The 17097-nt window shown below is 39.9% G+C and overlaps 1 protein-coding gene and 1 long non-coding RNA gene across 2 annotated transcripts; one reads left to right on the top strand and one right to left on the bottom strand.

Moving 5' to 3' along the window:
• Nucleotides 1-816: 816 nt before the first annotated feature.
• LOC133388314 (uncharacterized) lies at nucleotides 817-16717 on the top strand. Its single transcript, XR_009763734.1, has 4 exons — nucleotides 817-899; nucleotides 3313-3416; nucleotides 13737-13900; nucleotides 16573-16717. It is a non-coding gene; the product is annotated as an uncharacterized LOC133388314 (long non-coding RNA).
• On the bottom strand, nucleotides 5367-10807 carry LOC133388313 (dorsalin-1-like). The gene is made up of 2 exons (XM_061634293.1): nucleotides 10308-10807; nucleotides 5367-6891 (listed from the first exon to the last, which is right to left on the bottom strand). Exons 1-2 carry the CDS (start codon nucleotides 10804-10806, stop codon nucleotides 5963-5965), a joined length of 1428 nt encoding a protein of 475 aa, XP_061490277.1. The 5' UTR covers nucleotide 10807; the 3' UTR covers nucleotides 5367-5962.
• Nucleotides 16718-17097: the final 380 nt, after the last annotated feature.

Below are 17097 nucleotides of genomic sequence, written 5' to 3'. Positions count from 1 at the left end.
CTGACAGGAAGTTACTGTGAGGCTAAGGGAGCATAGAGACAGCCCTCTAGAGTTCCATAACTCTAACCTAATAAATGCCTTATTTAACACAACAGAAGGAGTATCTCTCTATACAATTCTAACCCTGCGGAGGCAGCACAATACTGCTGCCCTGACTTACTTTATGTTTGTTGCTATTTTGTGTTTTTATTATGTTTTTATATTGATTGTGTATTTTTATTGTTTTTATTATATTTGTAAGCTGTGCTGAGCTCTGTTTTTAACAGCAGGGCAGGATATAAATCCTCTTAATCAATCAATAAATATTCCATAGTGTTGGAAACTAGAGTCTAGGCATTTAAGGCTGAAAATGTTGCTTTTTAAAAAAAGATTTCTCACATCTTTCCCCAGTTTTTGGTGGTAATTCCTAGGCACAACTTTTATAGATACAGTAGACCTCTTGGTTGCCAGGCCCGGCCTCCAAGAGGTTTTCTGTGTCTTTAAAAGTTGTGTAGGGTGAAGGGAGAATTCCACCTTGTGGTTTTTCCCATTACAGAGTTGCAAGAATACCTGCACTTGGCTGACTTTCTCTTCTCCTAAAGATACAGGATCAGTCTCAAGCCCTGAACCTGGCAACCCTACATATGCCTCTTTAAAAGGTCAGAATATCTGCTAGTCTACTTTTGTACTGGCTTGAGATTTTTCCTGGTTTCCTCGAAAAAGCACAAGAAAAAAATTCTGAAACCTCAAAAAGTTGTAACATCAGTGCATCCCTGACCCTCCCCCTTCCTTGCCCTTCATAAGTGGAAGCAGCAGGTAAAGCAGCAAACATACTCAGTGTCATGGAAGGTTTGGAGGACACAGCAGTCAGGAAGCTAGGCAAATAATTTTACTGAATCCAGAGATGGAACTTTTTCCAGGTCAGGCCAATTTGGAATGAGAATCTTTTCTAGAGTTGAAATAGGCATTCTGATTTGTCCTCCCACTGGCAATACTATTGGACTGTATTTTGTAACTGGTGGTGGTGATGGCCTGTAACTTAAAAGAGCAATATTTGGTCATTATGTCTCAAGCTTTTCTTCGCAGGACTCTCTTTGCCTCATTGATTGAGAATGAATGAATGAATAAGCTTTATTACAGTGATATACCAGCATAAAAATATAGATCATTAAAAGAAAAACATAGATATTCAATAAAAACAGCACAGAGGAATTAAAATCTCGTTAAAACTGGTTCTGGGACTCCAAATTAACTATCAAATTAACAAAGTAACAAAGTTCTTCTGCAAAGGATAGAGGTGGCACAAAAACTAGCTACCTTGGCTGATATTTGTGGTGTTTGGTCAAATAAAAGAAAATCAACATAAAAAGCCTTGTTTCTGCCAGGAATGTTATGTAGGATTGGAGTAATTAGCTTGTATCGAAGATCGCGATAAAATAAACAGTATTGATTGAGGGTAGTAAGGGCTAATGGTAACATGGGACTGGTTTGTGCACCTATCATAGGTGGTGAAAAAAATCTTGGACAAAAACACAGACAGCACTCTCCCACTTGTGAATCCCAGCACCTGGCATTCATGGGCATACTGCTAGCATACTGGCTAATGGTCTTCCATGAATTTATTTCAAAAGTAATCGAAGTTGTGGCCATCATTACTTCCTATTGAAGCACATTCCATAGTTTAACTTTTGTGCGGTGTGAAGAACTTTATTTTGTCCTGAAGCTCCAACTTTCAGTTTCATTCGATATCCCTGAGTTCTAGTGTTATGACAGAAAGGGAAAAACACTTCTCTGTCCGCTTTTTCCACACCGTGCATGAAGCTTTAGAGATGTCATTAATAGTTTTGCAGGTTAACATGGTAGAATTCTGGCCTGATTTCTAAAATTCCTTTCACACTGCAGTATCTGTTGTGTTAAGGAACTGTGCCTTTTTCGGGCGATATACCAGCATTTTGCACAAATATTTTTCACACTGCTGCAAGAAACAACATCTTGCTTTCATCCCTCATCCATTACACACATAATTCACTGTGTGAGTTAGTGTCTGGTGTGTGGGAAAAGGAGGAAGGAGAAGCAGCTACCCATGCCTACACCAGAATAATGGTATAATTTTTGTTAGGCAAAAAAATATGACACAAATCTGAAGGGTGGGAACATGTTGACATGGCCAGGGCCAGCACCCAATGGCAGCCAGTTTGGGCCCTGGCCGAGGGCTCTGCGGCCCACAGGGAAGTAGCACTCGTTAGCATGGGGGAGCCTGCCACAGATTCCAGGGAGGAAGCTTTCAGGCCACCCACCCGTTCACTTGCTCCACCTACCTCTCTGTCCTGTGTTTTGAGGCTGCACATGCTGTGTGCACACGCACAGGGTGACCATCAGCCACGATGACGGCAGAGGCTTTTTAAAGGGGCTGATGCTCCTACCACTATCTTGGTTGATGGCAGGCATGTGCACGCATGTGCGTAGCATACTGTGCATGCGTGCCATCAACCAAGATGGCGGGACATCAGCCCCTTAGAGAAGGCTCCGCTGCCATCTTGGTTGATGGCAACCCTGTGTGCGCACCGTGTGCAGCAAGCAGGAGACAAGCGTCCTCTCTCTCTCTGTAGGTGAAACAGGTGGGAGCTGTATGCTAGAAGCAAGCTGCCCAAGGGCCCAGTCATGCCTGATGTCAGCCCTGGACATGACTATCATGGAAGAGGCTGCAGCTAGTGCAAAACTCCCCCAATTTTCTGGGGTCCCAAGCTTGCAAATGGATTATTTCTGGTATCATTTATCACAGAAAGGTGCCCTAAACTTCCACTATATTCCACTAATTTCCAGAATTAGCGAAACAAACAGGCCTGGGGCCAGTGTGGCATATTGGTTAAAGTGTTGAACTACGACCTGGGAGACCAGGGTTCCAATCCCCACACAGCCATGAAGCTCACTGGGTGACCTTGTCACTGCCTCTGAGCCTCAGAGGAAGGTGAAGTGGAAAAGGCAATGAATCGACTTCAAGGCAATCCATTTCCATTTTGGGTCCAGTGAGCAGCCAGGTCAGGTATGGACTGGGTGCCCCTGTAGCTCAGAAGAGCCCCTCCTAAATCGATTATTCATATTGCCACAAGATAATTCTAACATGAAGGCTATTGTGGCAAGGATAGATGTGCACCACCTTGGTGTTTTAAAGCAGGACACAAGGGTGGCGTGCTCTCCATGCCATCAGGTTTAGACTCAGATACATCCTTTCAGTTGCAACTCTTGTGCAATTGCCAGGCAAACATACTACATACTTGTTTATGAACAACCCAAGCTGGAATATAGTCCTTGAGCTCTCTTTTTCTCTCCCAGGAAACACAGAACCAGCTTCCTGGTCAGTGAGAGGGGCATGACAGGATTTATAGAAAGATGCAAGAGATGGCTGTTGTCTATACTCGAGCGGATCGGTAGGAATGGTAAAAGCCACATTGATTCCTCTAGTCTGATCCAAGCCTTTTTTGTTCTCACTATTATGAAGCCAAGTTGTCGCAGCTGAAATGCTGTGTAGCAAAAATTGTGAACCAAAATATTTGTGTGGTAGATAACAATTTATCTTTGGTTTATACATTTCCTGTAGAAATACAACAGAGGATTTCCGACTCCTAATATAATCAGAAACTCTTCATTGCTTAATGACATCTCCCATGCCACTCACATTCAATAGTGCTAAAAACTCAGTCATATATATTACATGTTCGGTTCGGTATAGTATATTCTACCACAGGATGGTATTAAACCATCCCACCCAAATTATTTCTGTACGATCCCATGTATTTCCATATAGAGATGAAATGTGGCTCTTTAATCTCCAAATAACTCAACTCTTTCCCCATTTCCCCTGTGCTTAACTAAAGACAGAGAGAACCACCCTGCTTACAGGTGTTGCAGCCCTGTTTTTAGTTGGCTGAATCTACTAGGTTTGATGCCACTTCTAAGTGTACTATAAACCTAACCAAATTTAATTATAACGTTTTTATCTTAGCCGAACTAGTTGCTTCCGCTAACCCTATTCTGTTGCAAATAACACAGCGATAACCTTTTGTGCCATAATATCCTTGTCCCTTAATGACATTGACTTCAATAATGTGTCTGCAGAGTTGTTGAAAGCACCAAAGGTGCAGAAGACAGAGATGGGGCAGAACACACTCTCTCTGTCTCTCTCTCTAACCAAACCAAACCCTTGCGGGTGATATGAAATTCAAATGATATAATAATTCAAAAACTGCAGCTTTATCCAGCCAGCATGCATGTGTAAGTATGGAATTTACTTAAACAGACATTTTGGTATTAACAATGCTGTCCATGTAGTTTTGGAGAATTTGAGTCCCTGGTTTTGTTTTCTAGCTTTGGCCAGTCTCACCAAGCCTGGTGGCCCCTAAATGTTTGTATCTTTTATTTTTACTCCTCTGCAGATTGTACCTGAAAATTAGAAACAATAACAACAATTAGGGTTTCTAACTAGAGATGAACAAATCTGTAAGCTTTCATTTTCTCTCAGATTCTCATTTTTCAAGTTTTAAATTTAAATTTTATACAAGCAGCCCAAGCAGCTATAAACACCCTTAAAGAGCTACAGAGTTTCAAACTGCTAAATATCAGTACTATTGAAAACAAAAAATTAAGTTTTATTATTTGGTCTCAGAATCAGCAGTTATCATTGAGAAAGCAAAGAAACTTTTTTGAATTTAGTTTGGTCATAATGCAATGGACATTATTTTCTGTTAAAAGGAAATGTTTTATAAATACTTTCTCTTAAATTTCCATAAGAAAAAAAATGAACAAACGCCACCTTCCCCCACTTCACCCCAAAAGGACATGTCTGTAACTATATCACCAGTGTGCACAATTAGCAGCTAATGAGACCATTCATAGCAATGGCTAATGTCCTAAACATAGCTAATGTGTCAATGAGACCCATCCATGTCAAGATCAATAAGGAATATTTGCAATATAATGGGTGGACTCGTTAATGGGATACCTTAACAAAAGCTGTAGCTGTTTTATTTTTTGAACAGAGCCAGGACTTCTTGGTTTTGGTCAGATTTTTTCTCTCTCTCACTAGTCGGAGAGAGAGTCAGAGAGATATGTAGGAGTCAGCTTGGAATACAACAGCTTATATTCAGACTTTATTTACAAAGAAGAGGCATTCCATGAAAGTGAAAGGGCTACATGATCAACATTATATTTAGCAGAGCTTGGAAGCTTACTTTAAAAAAGTAATAAATTAGAGTTACGATTACATGGCCCCAAAAAGTAGTAATTACCGTTACAATTGCAATTGCTCTGAAAGTAACCGATTACTTTACTTTTCCTCAAAAGTAATTGCTACAATTACATTTTAGTTACTTTAAAAAAATTGCCTACAAGGTGCTGGCCTTGGCATCTAAGTAGCCTAAAACAAAATTAAAAATAAGCACACACCACACAGAGGTTAGTAGAATAATTTTTTTTATCCGTAAGATTAACAGAATGGCATAACAGAATATCACATCCCCTCACCCCACCCCCAGCAATGATGATACCCCAACACACATATTGTTTGTATATATATATTGCCTCCAGTTCTTTTCTCCTTCCACTCCTGTCAATGTTTAAACAATTGTTTTCTCCACGCTGTCTCGCTCTCCACCTCCTCCCTTGTCGCCTCCTAAGCACCCATTGAGCATGAAGGAGGAACGACGCTGCACAGAAGCCCAATCTGAAGCGCATGATTTTTATTCACAAATCAGAGGAGCAGAAGACCTCCCCTGCTCCCCCCCAAGTAATGCACAAAAGTAATGCTGGAAACATTACAATTACTCCTCAAAAGTAATTAAGTTGCTACTCGTTCTCTTACCAGCAAAATGTAATGAAGTTACCCACTCGTTACTCAAAAAAGTAATAAATTACAAGTAATTCGTTACTTGTAACTAGTTACTTCCAAGCTCTGATATTTAGTTTATGCATGAGAGGTCCCCTGGTACTACCTGCAGCCACATTCTGCTACTTTCATCCCCTCATATTGGTATTTCAGAGTGGGGGTCCCAGCATCATCATTATAAAGCATGGAAATTGCTTCTAGCTTAGTGGGAACACAACAGGCTTTGGCAGCTTTCTTGGGATTCTTGTAGTGCACCAGTGTCTGGACGATAGCATGTTTGGTTGGGGTGACATTATCAGTCAAAGGAAAGAAGCAACCCCCTTTGCACTCAAATGCCTCATAATCTGGGGGTGCAATGATCCAATTCCAGCCAATTTCTTTGAAATTCACACGGAGAGAAGTTCTACGACAGTGGTTGTTCTCAATACTGCGTTTGCTTCTGAAGGACAAATGATGGGTTCCATTGACCAACAAAACTTTTCGTTTATGAATAGTATTGTTCTTTACTAAGTTCTTAAACATAGCCTCCTGTTCATGCGCAGTCATTTCCTGACGGTCCCTGTGGTTCTCCTTGATTCTGTTATGATTATCATTGGAAAACACGATCAGCAAGGGCAAATGGTGCGAATCAGGTGTTATGCTGATCTTCAGCTTCCCACAGGCAAGATCACTTTGAATGTGGTTTTCCACAGTCATCTCCAGCTGGCTAGCAGTCCTTGTTTTTTCTGCCTTGATCCACCTTTTCACAGTGCCAGACACATCAAATATCAGCCAGCCACATTCATGGATTTCTTTGGAGACTAGAAAGGATTTGACGCTTTTTGGCTTCTCCCAGTGATTTCCTTCAAGACCACCATCATAAATGAGCATGTTTCCTTGAAGGGGAGAGAAACATTCTGCCGCCTTCTGACAAACAGTGTGGATTCTAAGCTCAGCTCTGGTGACTTCTTCATGCCATGGGATGGAGGCATTGAAAAGCAACATGTATTTTTGAAAGGAATCCATCTCCAATGAAGAGAGAGAGGCAATATCTATAGGAGCAAATTGATAAACATTGTTACCATAGCGTTCTATTATTTAGGGTGTGGAGATATGAAACTGAATATTGAGGAGTAGGTCTTAATCTTGCATCTTCAGTAACTGATGGATGCCTGTTGTTTTTGTTAGAGTGCTTATGTAAAACAAAGTAGTGACACATAGTCTGCCCACAGACCAAGGAAGGGAAATGGTGTGGGCCTCCCAACATTTCATAGATGAAAATAGGGATGGTGGTAACACCACTGTGATCACAGTAAGGCTTAATATCTGAGCCTCCATCTATTGTTGTGGAAGTGCAGCACAAGAATTACAGTTAAAATAAACTTTCTGGAACAAGCTTGTGAAACTTGAACTGACCTGACTCACAGAGCAAGCTGAAAGGTTGAGGGCATGATGAAAAGGAAGAATTGAAAGTGGATCAGCTGGCTATTCCACTAGCAGTGCAGAAATAATGACGAGTGGCAATTTAAATGGAAGGGAAAATCTTCAGGGCTGGCATATGCTCCCCTCCTAGTTTGGGGACACTCAGACACTGTAAAGGCTTGGAGTATGCCACCCTGTGATCCATCCCCAACATACCCCCTTTTGCCTCTACCAACAGTGGTGCTCCAACACTGGTGAGATGATAATCACAGAGTTTCTGTGGGGATGGGAGGGTCTTTATGGTGTTGGATGTCCCTTTCCAAGGGGATGCCTCTCTCCACCCTCAGAGATGGCATTCCAAAACATCCAGTGATCCCCTTCCAGAAATGATAGGATTATGGCTTTAGAATATTTAATCCAACAACGCATTTGTTAGTGCTATTATACAATAGTTGCAACTGAAAATATACTGAAAAACTGAGTTTTCAACACCTACTGTCTAGATAGTATACCAGCATTTTGCGTCTGTGCTTATGCATTTACATGCACAGTAGTCTGGTTAGCACTGTCAGGGCCTATTCAGAGCTCCCTGGAAAGAGCAACTGATTTTTAAACCAGTCTGGGAATTGTAGCTCTGTTAGATAAATAGGGTGTCCTAACCACTCACAACAGCCTTAACAAACTACAGTTTCCAGTATTTAAACAGCCATGAATGTTTAAAGTGAACATAAGAAGTCTACTGGAACAGGCCAGCAGCCCATCTAGTCTAGCTTCCTGTTTGCATATTGGCCAACCAGATTCCCAAGGGAAGCCCATAAGGAAGTCCTCTTGAGCACTCCCCAGCCCTATGGTTTCCAGCAACTGTGGAGGCAGAGCACAGCCATTGTGGCGAGTAGCTTTTGATAGCCAAATCCATTTGTCTAATCCTCTTTTAATGCCATTCAAATTGGTGGCCCACACTGGGAGTAGTTTACATAGGTTTAGAAGTACTGGAACATGTTCAGGAGAGGACAGTGATGATCAGGGGATTGGAAACAAAGCCATATGAGCAGAGATTGAAAGAACTGGGCATGTTTTGCCTTGAGGACTGAGGGGAGATATCATAGCACTCTTCAAGTACTTGAAATGTTGCCACAGAGGAGGGCCAGGATCTCTTCTTCATCATCCCAGAGTGCAGGACACGGAATAATGGGCTCAAGTTACAGGAAGCCAAATTTCAACTGAACATCAGCAAAACTTCCTGTTAGATCGGTATGACAATGGAACCAATTACCTAGGGTGGTGGTGGCCTCTCCAACACTGGAGGGCTTTAAGATGCATCTGGATAGCCATCTGTCAGGCATGGTTTAATTTGGATTCCTGCACTGAGCAGGGGTTGGACTCGATGGCCTCTTTCAATGCTACAATTCAATAATTCCACTTTGTTTTATCTGTCCAGAATCTTCAAGCATTCAACCATCAGCTGTCTATAAGTACTAGTGCTATGAGAGAGGAAGAAAAAGTCTCTATCCACTCTGCCCATGTCATGCAAAATTTTATAAACTTCTATCATGTGACTTCTTTACTAGTCTTGTTGCTAAACTAAAAAGCTGCAACCTAGCTTCCTAGAGGAGTCTCTTGGTTGCCCTTTTTTGAACCTTTTTTAACGTTTTCCAATTCTAAAGTATCCTTTCTAAGGTGAGGCAACCACAACTCTATTTTATTTTTTTATTTATTTAATTAAGCTTATATACCGCCCGACTAGCAACAGCTCTCTGGGCGGTGAACATTAAAAATACAATAAAAATAACACAATACAGTATATCACAATACAAAACTGTACAAAAAACTGTACAGTCTAAAATCAAAATATAATAATTTAGAATTAACAGGAATTAAAATGCCTCAGAGAAGAGAAAGGTTTTAACCTGGCGCCGAAAAGATGATAGTGTCGGCGCCAGGCGCACCTCCTCGGGGTGACCATTCCATAGTATTCCAAATATGGTGGCACTATATATTTGTACAATAGGATTGTGATATCAGTATTATTTTCAATACTTTTCCAAATGATCCCTAGTATGGAATTTGCCTTATTCACAGCTCCTGCACATTACGTTGACCATCGAGCTATCCACTATGACCCAAGGTCTCATTCCTAGTCAGTCACTGCCAGTTCAGATGCCACTAGCATATACATGAAATTAAGGGGTTTTTTTGCGCTGACATGCATCACTTTGCACTTGTTCACATTAAATTACATTTGCCATTTACCGCCCATCCAGTCCGTTTCCTTTTTCATAATCACTTTTTGTTTTGATGACCCTGCATCAGCAAACATGGGTACCTAACTGCTCATCCCTAATTCTATACCATTTAACAAGTTAAAAAGCACAGGTCCCAATACTGATCCTTGGGACACTGATTTCCACATCCCTCCATTGAGACAACTATCAATTGGGAGAACAGCCCAGCTGCTCAACCAAGATCCACAACAGAGCTTCCTCTTATTCCATGACAGCTAAGATTCAATGTGGTGGTGCTATGATACCTCTTTAAATGTATAGTGCAGATTGGGGGGGGGGGTTAGTTTGGCTGCGCAGTCATAAAGTAGTCCAACTACCAAGCAAGTGTCCTAAGGGATTGTGTTGATTTTCAGCATGTCATTGCAAAGTATTACAGCTCTTTTGGTTGGAGTTTAGGGAAGCAGATTTGTCAGCCCCTCACTGCCCAAGAAGTCCAACTGGAAAAGTTATCAATTAAGAGTGTGTCCACTGGAAATTCAAAATTTCTATTTTTAAAATGGTCATTTGGCAAAGACCTCATTGCATTCTCAATAGCATTATTGGGTGATGCATAGGATTGGTTCTGCTTTTTTTAATGTACACTTTTATATTTGGTAAAAACTTAGGAAAGTAGTAAATGCTTGCAACTAGAGAATGAAAATTAATTTCTGAGTAACAATGATTACTTTTGAATATACACATATAGGATTATAGTGTAAGTTGCATATCTACTGGAAAAACCAAACCTACTGGACAAACCAAACTGTGGAAAAAAAACCTCATACCTTCAGGACTGAAGCTGCGTACAATGTTGGATATGGGGCTGGAAGACTTGTCCTTGGTATATCGGTTATACAAATCAATCATGAATTGGGGTGGCTCCTCTTTCATCTTCTCTTGTGAAGGTATTTCTGATAAGTTCAAGTTCCTCAGGAAATCAGCTTTCAAGTTCTCCAGGAAAGCCTGAAAATTGAAATGGGGCTCTCCCTCTACGTTTCCAAGATCACCCGCATGTTTATGAGAATTTTCAGGTTTAATTAATCTACTCTGGACTTCAATAGGCTTGCCATCTGTCAAATGAATGAAGATAACATTCAGAAGAACCAAGACACCAAAACACCACATATTGCTTGTGTTTTGTTTTCCAATGGGGAAAAAGCCAGCAGGGATCCAGGAAAGGAGACTGTGTCTTATTAGAGTCTCAAGAGCAAGTAGGGGAATCCCAAAGGCTGGCCAGTTTCTGATGCTGTGGTGCAGCCGTGCTTTTTCCAGCCACAGCCCCATGTGAATTGTCAAGCAGATTGGTCATACACTTGCCCTTCTCAGGGACTGATACTGCATTTTAGTCCCTTATCTATTAAGGCTGTTCACTAATGAAGATTCTATAAACAACTCTTGAGCACATATGGCTCATGAAAGCACATAGCATCCTGTAAAGAGTCTATTTTGCTCGCTGGGGATCACCATTGCTTAATTATTTTCCTTTATCATTTCCTTCCTATCTTGTATTTCACGATGCCTGAGAGGAGCTAACAAACCTAAAATGAGAACATAGAAATACTTTCTTAAGTATAATGCCCTCATATCAGTTCTAAAGTTCCTAGCCATATTACCCAAAATGCACCTATGTAGAAGATGTGGCCTGTCTCATGGGCAATCTCATTACTATGCCAGTATACTTAAAATGAAGATATATTAGCTAAACGCTATTGTATCTACACAGAAGATATCTGCTTTCTGTCCCCTTTTTTCAAGATTGTCAGCTTTGGTGGACATGGTAGCAATTTCTTCATTTTCTAGTGAATAACAAACTTTTTAGTCTTTTTTCTTTTTTAGATATGTCCCAGTATTAAGATCTTGATGGGCTAAGTTTCTAAGGGAAGCAAGGTCAACAGTTGTGGAGCAGCCACTGAGAACACCTTGCTATCTGAATATGACATGTTAAAATCTTATTAAGACAGAAGAAGACAGTTACTATCTTCTGAAGTTTTAAATACATCCAATTAATCTGTGAATAGGATTAAATCTGTCTGATGGAATCCTGGTTCAATAAACTTCCTTAGTCTGCATACACAGCTCTGGACTGAATATAGCAGCAGGAGGAGGTAGACATTTTGGGTGAGATGTATTTCTGTTTCCCTGCATCATTGTCCTATGTTTTTTAATTTAATAATTTCTTGTACTTTTTTTTATATAAGGATCTATTACAACCATCTAAACCTGGTGTTCTATTTGGTTTGAGTTAGATATTAGAGCTTAAGGTTTCCATTACTGCTATTTTCCAGTCTAAATAGTCTACTTGCTCCTGGCTCAGTCGATGTACCATGCTTACTAGGTGCTCTTTCATTGACTGGGTTTCGGGTTATCCTTTTCATATAGCTTTAGTAGTCACTGCAAAATTTGTATAGAATTTCTTCTGCATTGAATTTTTTTGTGATTAATGGAGTTTGGTGCTCTTCATTCCTAATTTGTTTCTTTCTCAATTTGCCAACAAATTTGATATTTTTCCCCCAAATTCGTAAAAAGATTGGTTGATGTAATGTAACATCAGATTTGCCATCTCTTTTTTCTGGATCAGCTCAGTAAAAATTGTTGGGTCTACACACAGTTTGTATTCCAAATCTTTTATTTAACTTAGTAAAGTGAACCTTGCTAATTCCCAATCTTTGTGTATTTTGCACTGTTCATTTATCATTGTGCCTCAAATTACCACTATAAGCATTTCTCAAATAACTGCTGGAGATTGTCATTATTTCGAATAAATTCTTTAATGTCTTGATAATTTTTTTCAGAGGCCAAAACATTCTGAAGAAGATATGAAGGAAGTGAATGTGCGTGCTGCTGTGGAGTAAAACTTATGGAAATTGGGGCATTGTCCAAAATGATTATTGATTCGATTTTGGTTTATTTAAGGGCAGAGAGATCATCTGTAAATAGGATGTAATCTATCCTCGAATATGCATCGTGGTGATCTGAATAGAAACTAAAATCTTGGTGCTGCAAGATTCTCCCAGGTTCTGTGAATTCAAAAGTGTGGACTGCTCAGACCCTTATAGGAGCAGGTCTAGCATTAAATTTAAGTCACCTCCTAATATAAATTTACCTTCCTGGAATAAATCTAGTTTGGCAAAGAAGTTTGCCAAGAAGCTTAACTGTATTTGGGGCATACACTGCACACTCAATCATGCCTTTAACATTATTAACATTAACTAAGAGTGCTTTGAAGCACTGTCTACTACACAACCAATCCTATTGGCTATCCATGCCATACCTCTCTGGTTTTAGAGGAATTTGGGGAGGAGTACCATGTTTCTGCTTTGGTGGGGGGGGGATTACTGGATTTTTGGATCCTTTTTTTTCCATGAGTGTCCTAGAGACATATAATATCTGCACTGAACTTGTATAAAAACTCATTAACATTCCATGACAGGTAGAGAAAGTATTTGAATATTACTGTTTTCAGATTTAATTTTCTCAATAAAAACATTTCCACCCCAACAATGAACCCTTCCCACTCTCCCAACACCCCAATAAACATGAAAAAAATCCCTACTGCTGGAGTCCTCAAAGACGAGACAGAGTGAAAGAGACAAAATCCTCTAACTTCGGTATAAACTGTGGAGGTGATCTAGACACGTACCCCCCTCTCCCCCAGGACAGTGCAGTTTCAATTTAAGAAAATAATGATAATACCCTTTTTGTTCGTCATTGTTTAATTTTTTAAAAATTTTTATAGCAAACCCAAGCAGTTGTGCTATCAATCTTCAAAGCAATAATTTCCTTCAAGTCATATCTGTTGAATCTTATTATAATATTATAATGTCTCTAGGAGGTTCCCCACACTGGGCTTCAGATATTCTCTGTGAGCTCGTTCAATATAGTATTCTATCAATTTATGATAAAGCCAGGTTACTAAGTCCTTTAGTAAATATCCTCTTGTTCAATGGCCCCTCTCACTCTCAAATTCTGGTAACAAGACTAATCTTCCAGGTCAGCAATCTGCCTCTTTATATTTTTTAGCTCAGTTGACAGGTCTTTAATGGCAGCCTTGAGCTTCATTCCCTGCTCCTTCACCTCTGATGTTACTTATGTGATTTCTTTTACTTGCGTTGTTAAGGAAACCTGACAGTACAAAGATCCATATGACCTACAAAGTGCATTTTAATCTTCCCATAATCTTTTAATCTTAAAAGTGCATTTTCATCTTCCCATAGGGAAAATCAATCAAAATGTATAAAATGGAGGGCTGCCTCTTCAGGAGATGGCGAGAGGCGCATTATGTTCCTTCGGGGGGGAGGGTCCAAAAAGACATGTGCTTCCCTTGGTTGGCATTGCACGAGAGTCCTGTTCATCACTTGGCAGCTCCCAAACCATACAGGTAAGGCAACCTTTCAGAAACTTTCAAGCCTCTGCATCCCTCCCTTAATAACCCTTTAACATTTGGAAGAGACATTATTCAAATGACTGAATTCTGTCTATGGTATTTGTTTAAAAGACAGAATAGATCCACTACCTCCACTAGACAATATGCTCTCTAGCACTGTTTAGTGTTACTGCCCTGGAAAAGGGCAAAGGAAGTGACTGGAGACAGCTAAGCCACATATATTACTTCTCACTGTTCCTGTTGTACATCCTTTTCCTCTTGAATGGATAAAAGGATGAAAGAACTGTTCTTCAGGCTCATTCTTTAAGAATCAGGTGCCCTCAGCAGGTGACCATTCTAGGCACAAGACATTAATTGGAATGTTGTAATGACCATAGGAAATAATTGTCCATACTTAAACAGAACAAGTACTATAGTTACACAGCTTCCACTTTGCAAAATAAAATATATCATATAATAAGAGGCACCCAAAATCTAAGTATACTTTAGTGTTCTATCTATTCACACACATCTTCTTCCTCACTATAAATTATGTATAAACTGAGTAGAGTGAATGAAAACAATTGTTTGTTTATGTGCACAAGATACCAAACTCCTGGATTTATTTCCTGTTCTGGAAAAAAGTTTTCATTTAAATATTTGTATTAGGTAATTAGGCCTTCAGGAACTTTGCTAAAAATACAAGATTATGCTAACCAACAGTTATCTTTTCTCTGTTATGCAAATGAAGCTGAAAGTGCCAAAAGGCAAAATGTATAATTGTTTCAGAGTTTCCTCTGTCCACTCATTCATGGACAGTGAGATTAAGCACCATTCACCATTCATATATATGCGCCAATCGTAAGCGCATCTTTTAATAGACTTATTGTGGTACACCATTAACAAAATATTTTTGCCCTCATCAAGACACAGGACACTCAGAGACTTGCTTTTGCTGGGAATACAGCAAGATTCTTGAATGCCTGGAATTATCTCAATGCCTGTCAGTGCTCTGGATTGTGGCATGGTTCGTTGGCCGTACGATCTAGAAGAGAGAAGAAAATCATTACTGCTTCTTGGCAATGAAGCTGTTTTCCCAGAATGGTTGGGGAGTCAGGAAAGAGAGGTGGTAGAAACTGATGGCCACCATACATGTGAAATAAAGGAAAGATCATACATGCTTTTGTGATTGCCTGTTATAGGGAGGGGGTCACTGACCTTGTTGACCAGCAGGCACATCTCAAATTCTGAGAGACGGTTGTAGGCACCAGTCACAAAAGGACTGCCTTGGAATGTGGCATAACACAAATTGGGCACCAAATTAGATATAGTACAATCATTGCATTCCTGCATTGAGCAGGGTTTGGACTGGATGGCCTTATATGGCCCTTCCAACACTACTTATGATTCTATGATTGCTGCTTCCGTCTTTCCTCTTCCTCCCCCCCAGACAACCTCATGCCTATGGGAAGTCAGCTATGTCCTTTCTGTTTCTGGAGATACAGCTGTTTTCTGCAATGCCAACCTTAAACCAAAGCCAGAGTGGCTAATCTGAGAGGCATGTATACTGTTGTACTGTAAGTTAACTATACAATGAATTCTCAATGAATGCCTGGACTTCAGCTGTTTTACAGCAAGAGGCAGACCTAACCATCTTTGCAAAGTTTTCACATTTTGCATTTGCCATTGGGAGGGGGGGATTTTTAATGTGCATCAAAACATTGTGTGGTAGTATTTGCTGAAAATGCTTTTTGGGAGTGCCAGGAAATATGTTTTCTGGTTAGTAGGAAAAGAGGTGGTACGTAGATTTCAAGGACCACTGGAAAATGACAGAAGCAGGAAAATGCACTAAAGGGGAGAAGAAAACAGCAGCTCTTTAGAACCCCAGGGGTTCCTATTCCTGGTTTTCAAAAAACTCAATCGCAGCTCTGATTTCACTCATTGGCTAAAAACACTGATAGGCAAGAGTAGCCAGGCTGCTTCATTTCACAGAAATCACTTAGAAGGGTACCTGCACATTTTGCAAGAAAAAAAGAAAGAAAGCTCCAAGTCTGTAGCCCCTGTCCAATGGTGTCATTGAAGGCCATAGGCACTGGGATGACAACTCCTGGCCCATAACAACACTGAGCACACTGTCTTGGGAAAGCTCTGGAGTCATGGGTCTGTTCAAATCATCAGTTTGTTTGAACCCAAGGACCAACACAGTGGTTGCTCCTAAGCGTCTTATCTCAGGCACCATTTTCTTATGCTCGTTACCAGTTCCAATATATCTTGGAAAAGACTATTTTTTTTTTAAAAAAAGTTTTATTACTTATACTATAAAATATAACAAGAAATACTAATCAACTACAAATACAACTATGCAAAACCTCTTCCCCTCCCACTCACCCCAGAGTCACTATTCATATTGATCATGCTGCATATATGTAATACCAGAGGATCATACAGGTAAGTATATAAAATTATAGAGCCAGATTTTATATATATATATATATAATTTTATTTATACCCTCCCTTCCATCCAGCAGGAGCCCAGGGCAGATTAACACAGAAATTGCATAGTCCGGAATGACTGATAATGAAAGCCAAAAATAGCCTTCGTTGCTGATCATGTAGAACACGTTGTGTAATCTATAAACCTCCACCATATGGACAAAAATGTTTCTGCTTTTGCAATTAACTTGTAGGGACTGAAGATGCAATGTGATCTTGCCCAGGATTGCAAATATCCAGACGTTCCTGTACCAAACCTGCATGCCCAGATCCTTCAACAGTTTCCAGTGCTGCAATACCGAAAGTCTTGCCGCTATTGATAATTTGGAAAGATCTTTAGATTTCAATGTGTTGTTTACACCTTTGAATAAAGATAATAGAAACAGTTCTGGGCATAAGTGAATGTCTTCTTTCTTAATATTGAGTTCATCACAAATCATAATCCAAAATGAATTGATCTTTGGGCATCTCCACCAGAGATGAAAATACAGTTCCTCCTGGGTGCAGCCTCTCCAATATAGCGGTGTGGCAGTCAAGGAGAAATGAGAGAACTGGTATAAAATATCATCTATGGGATATTTTTTAACAAAATTTCTTTATGATTGGCTAAAATCAGTATATGATGCAATCCAGTCAGATCAATTCAATCCCCAAATTTTTTCCCCACTGACTCTTTAATACTAGCACTTCCCATAGAATTATCCAATAATACTTTATAT

The sequence above is a fragment of the Rhineura floridana genome, chromosome 7, assembly GCF_030035675.1.
Source record: "Rhineura floridana isolate rRhiFlo1 chromosome 7, rRhiFlo1.hap2, whole genome shotgun sequence".
Taxonomy (NCBI): domain Eukaryota; kingdom Metazoa; phylum Chordata; class Lepidosauria; order Squamata; family Rhineuridae; genus Rhineura; species Rhineura floridana.
This window is presented reverse-complemented; position numbering and strand designations above follow the sequence as displayed.

Bases quoted from the DNA above. Each gene is read 5' to 3' on its own strand.
- LOC133388313 (XM_061634293.1), bottom strand. From the start codon at position 10,806: ATGGGGCTGTGGCTGGAAAAAGCACGGCTGCACCACAGCATCAGAAAC. The intron at 6,892-10,307 runs GTATGAGGTTTT...TTGCTCCTATAG, and splicing joins ACGCAGCTTCAGTCCTGAAG to ATATTGCCTCTCTCTCTTCA.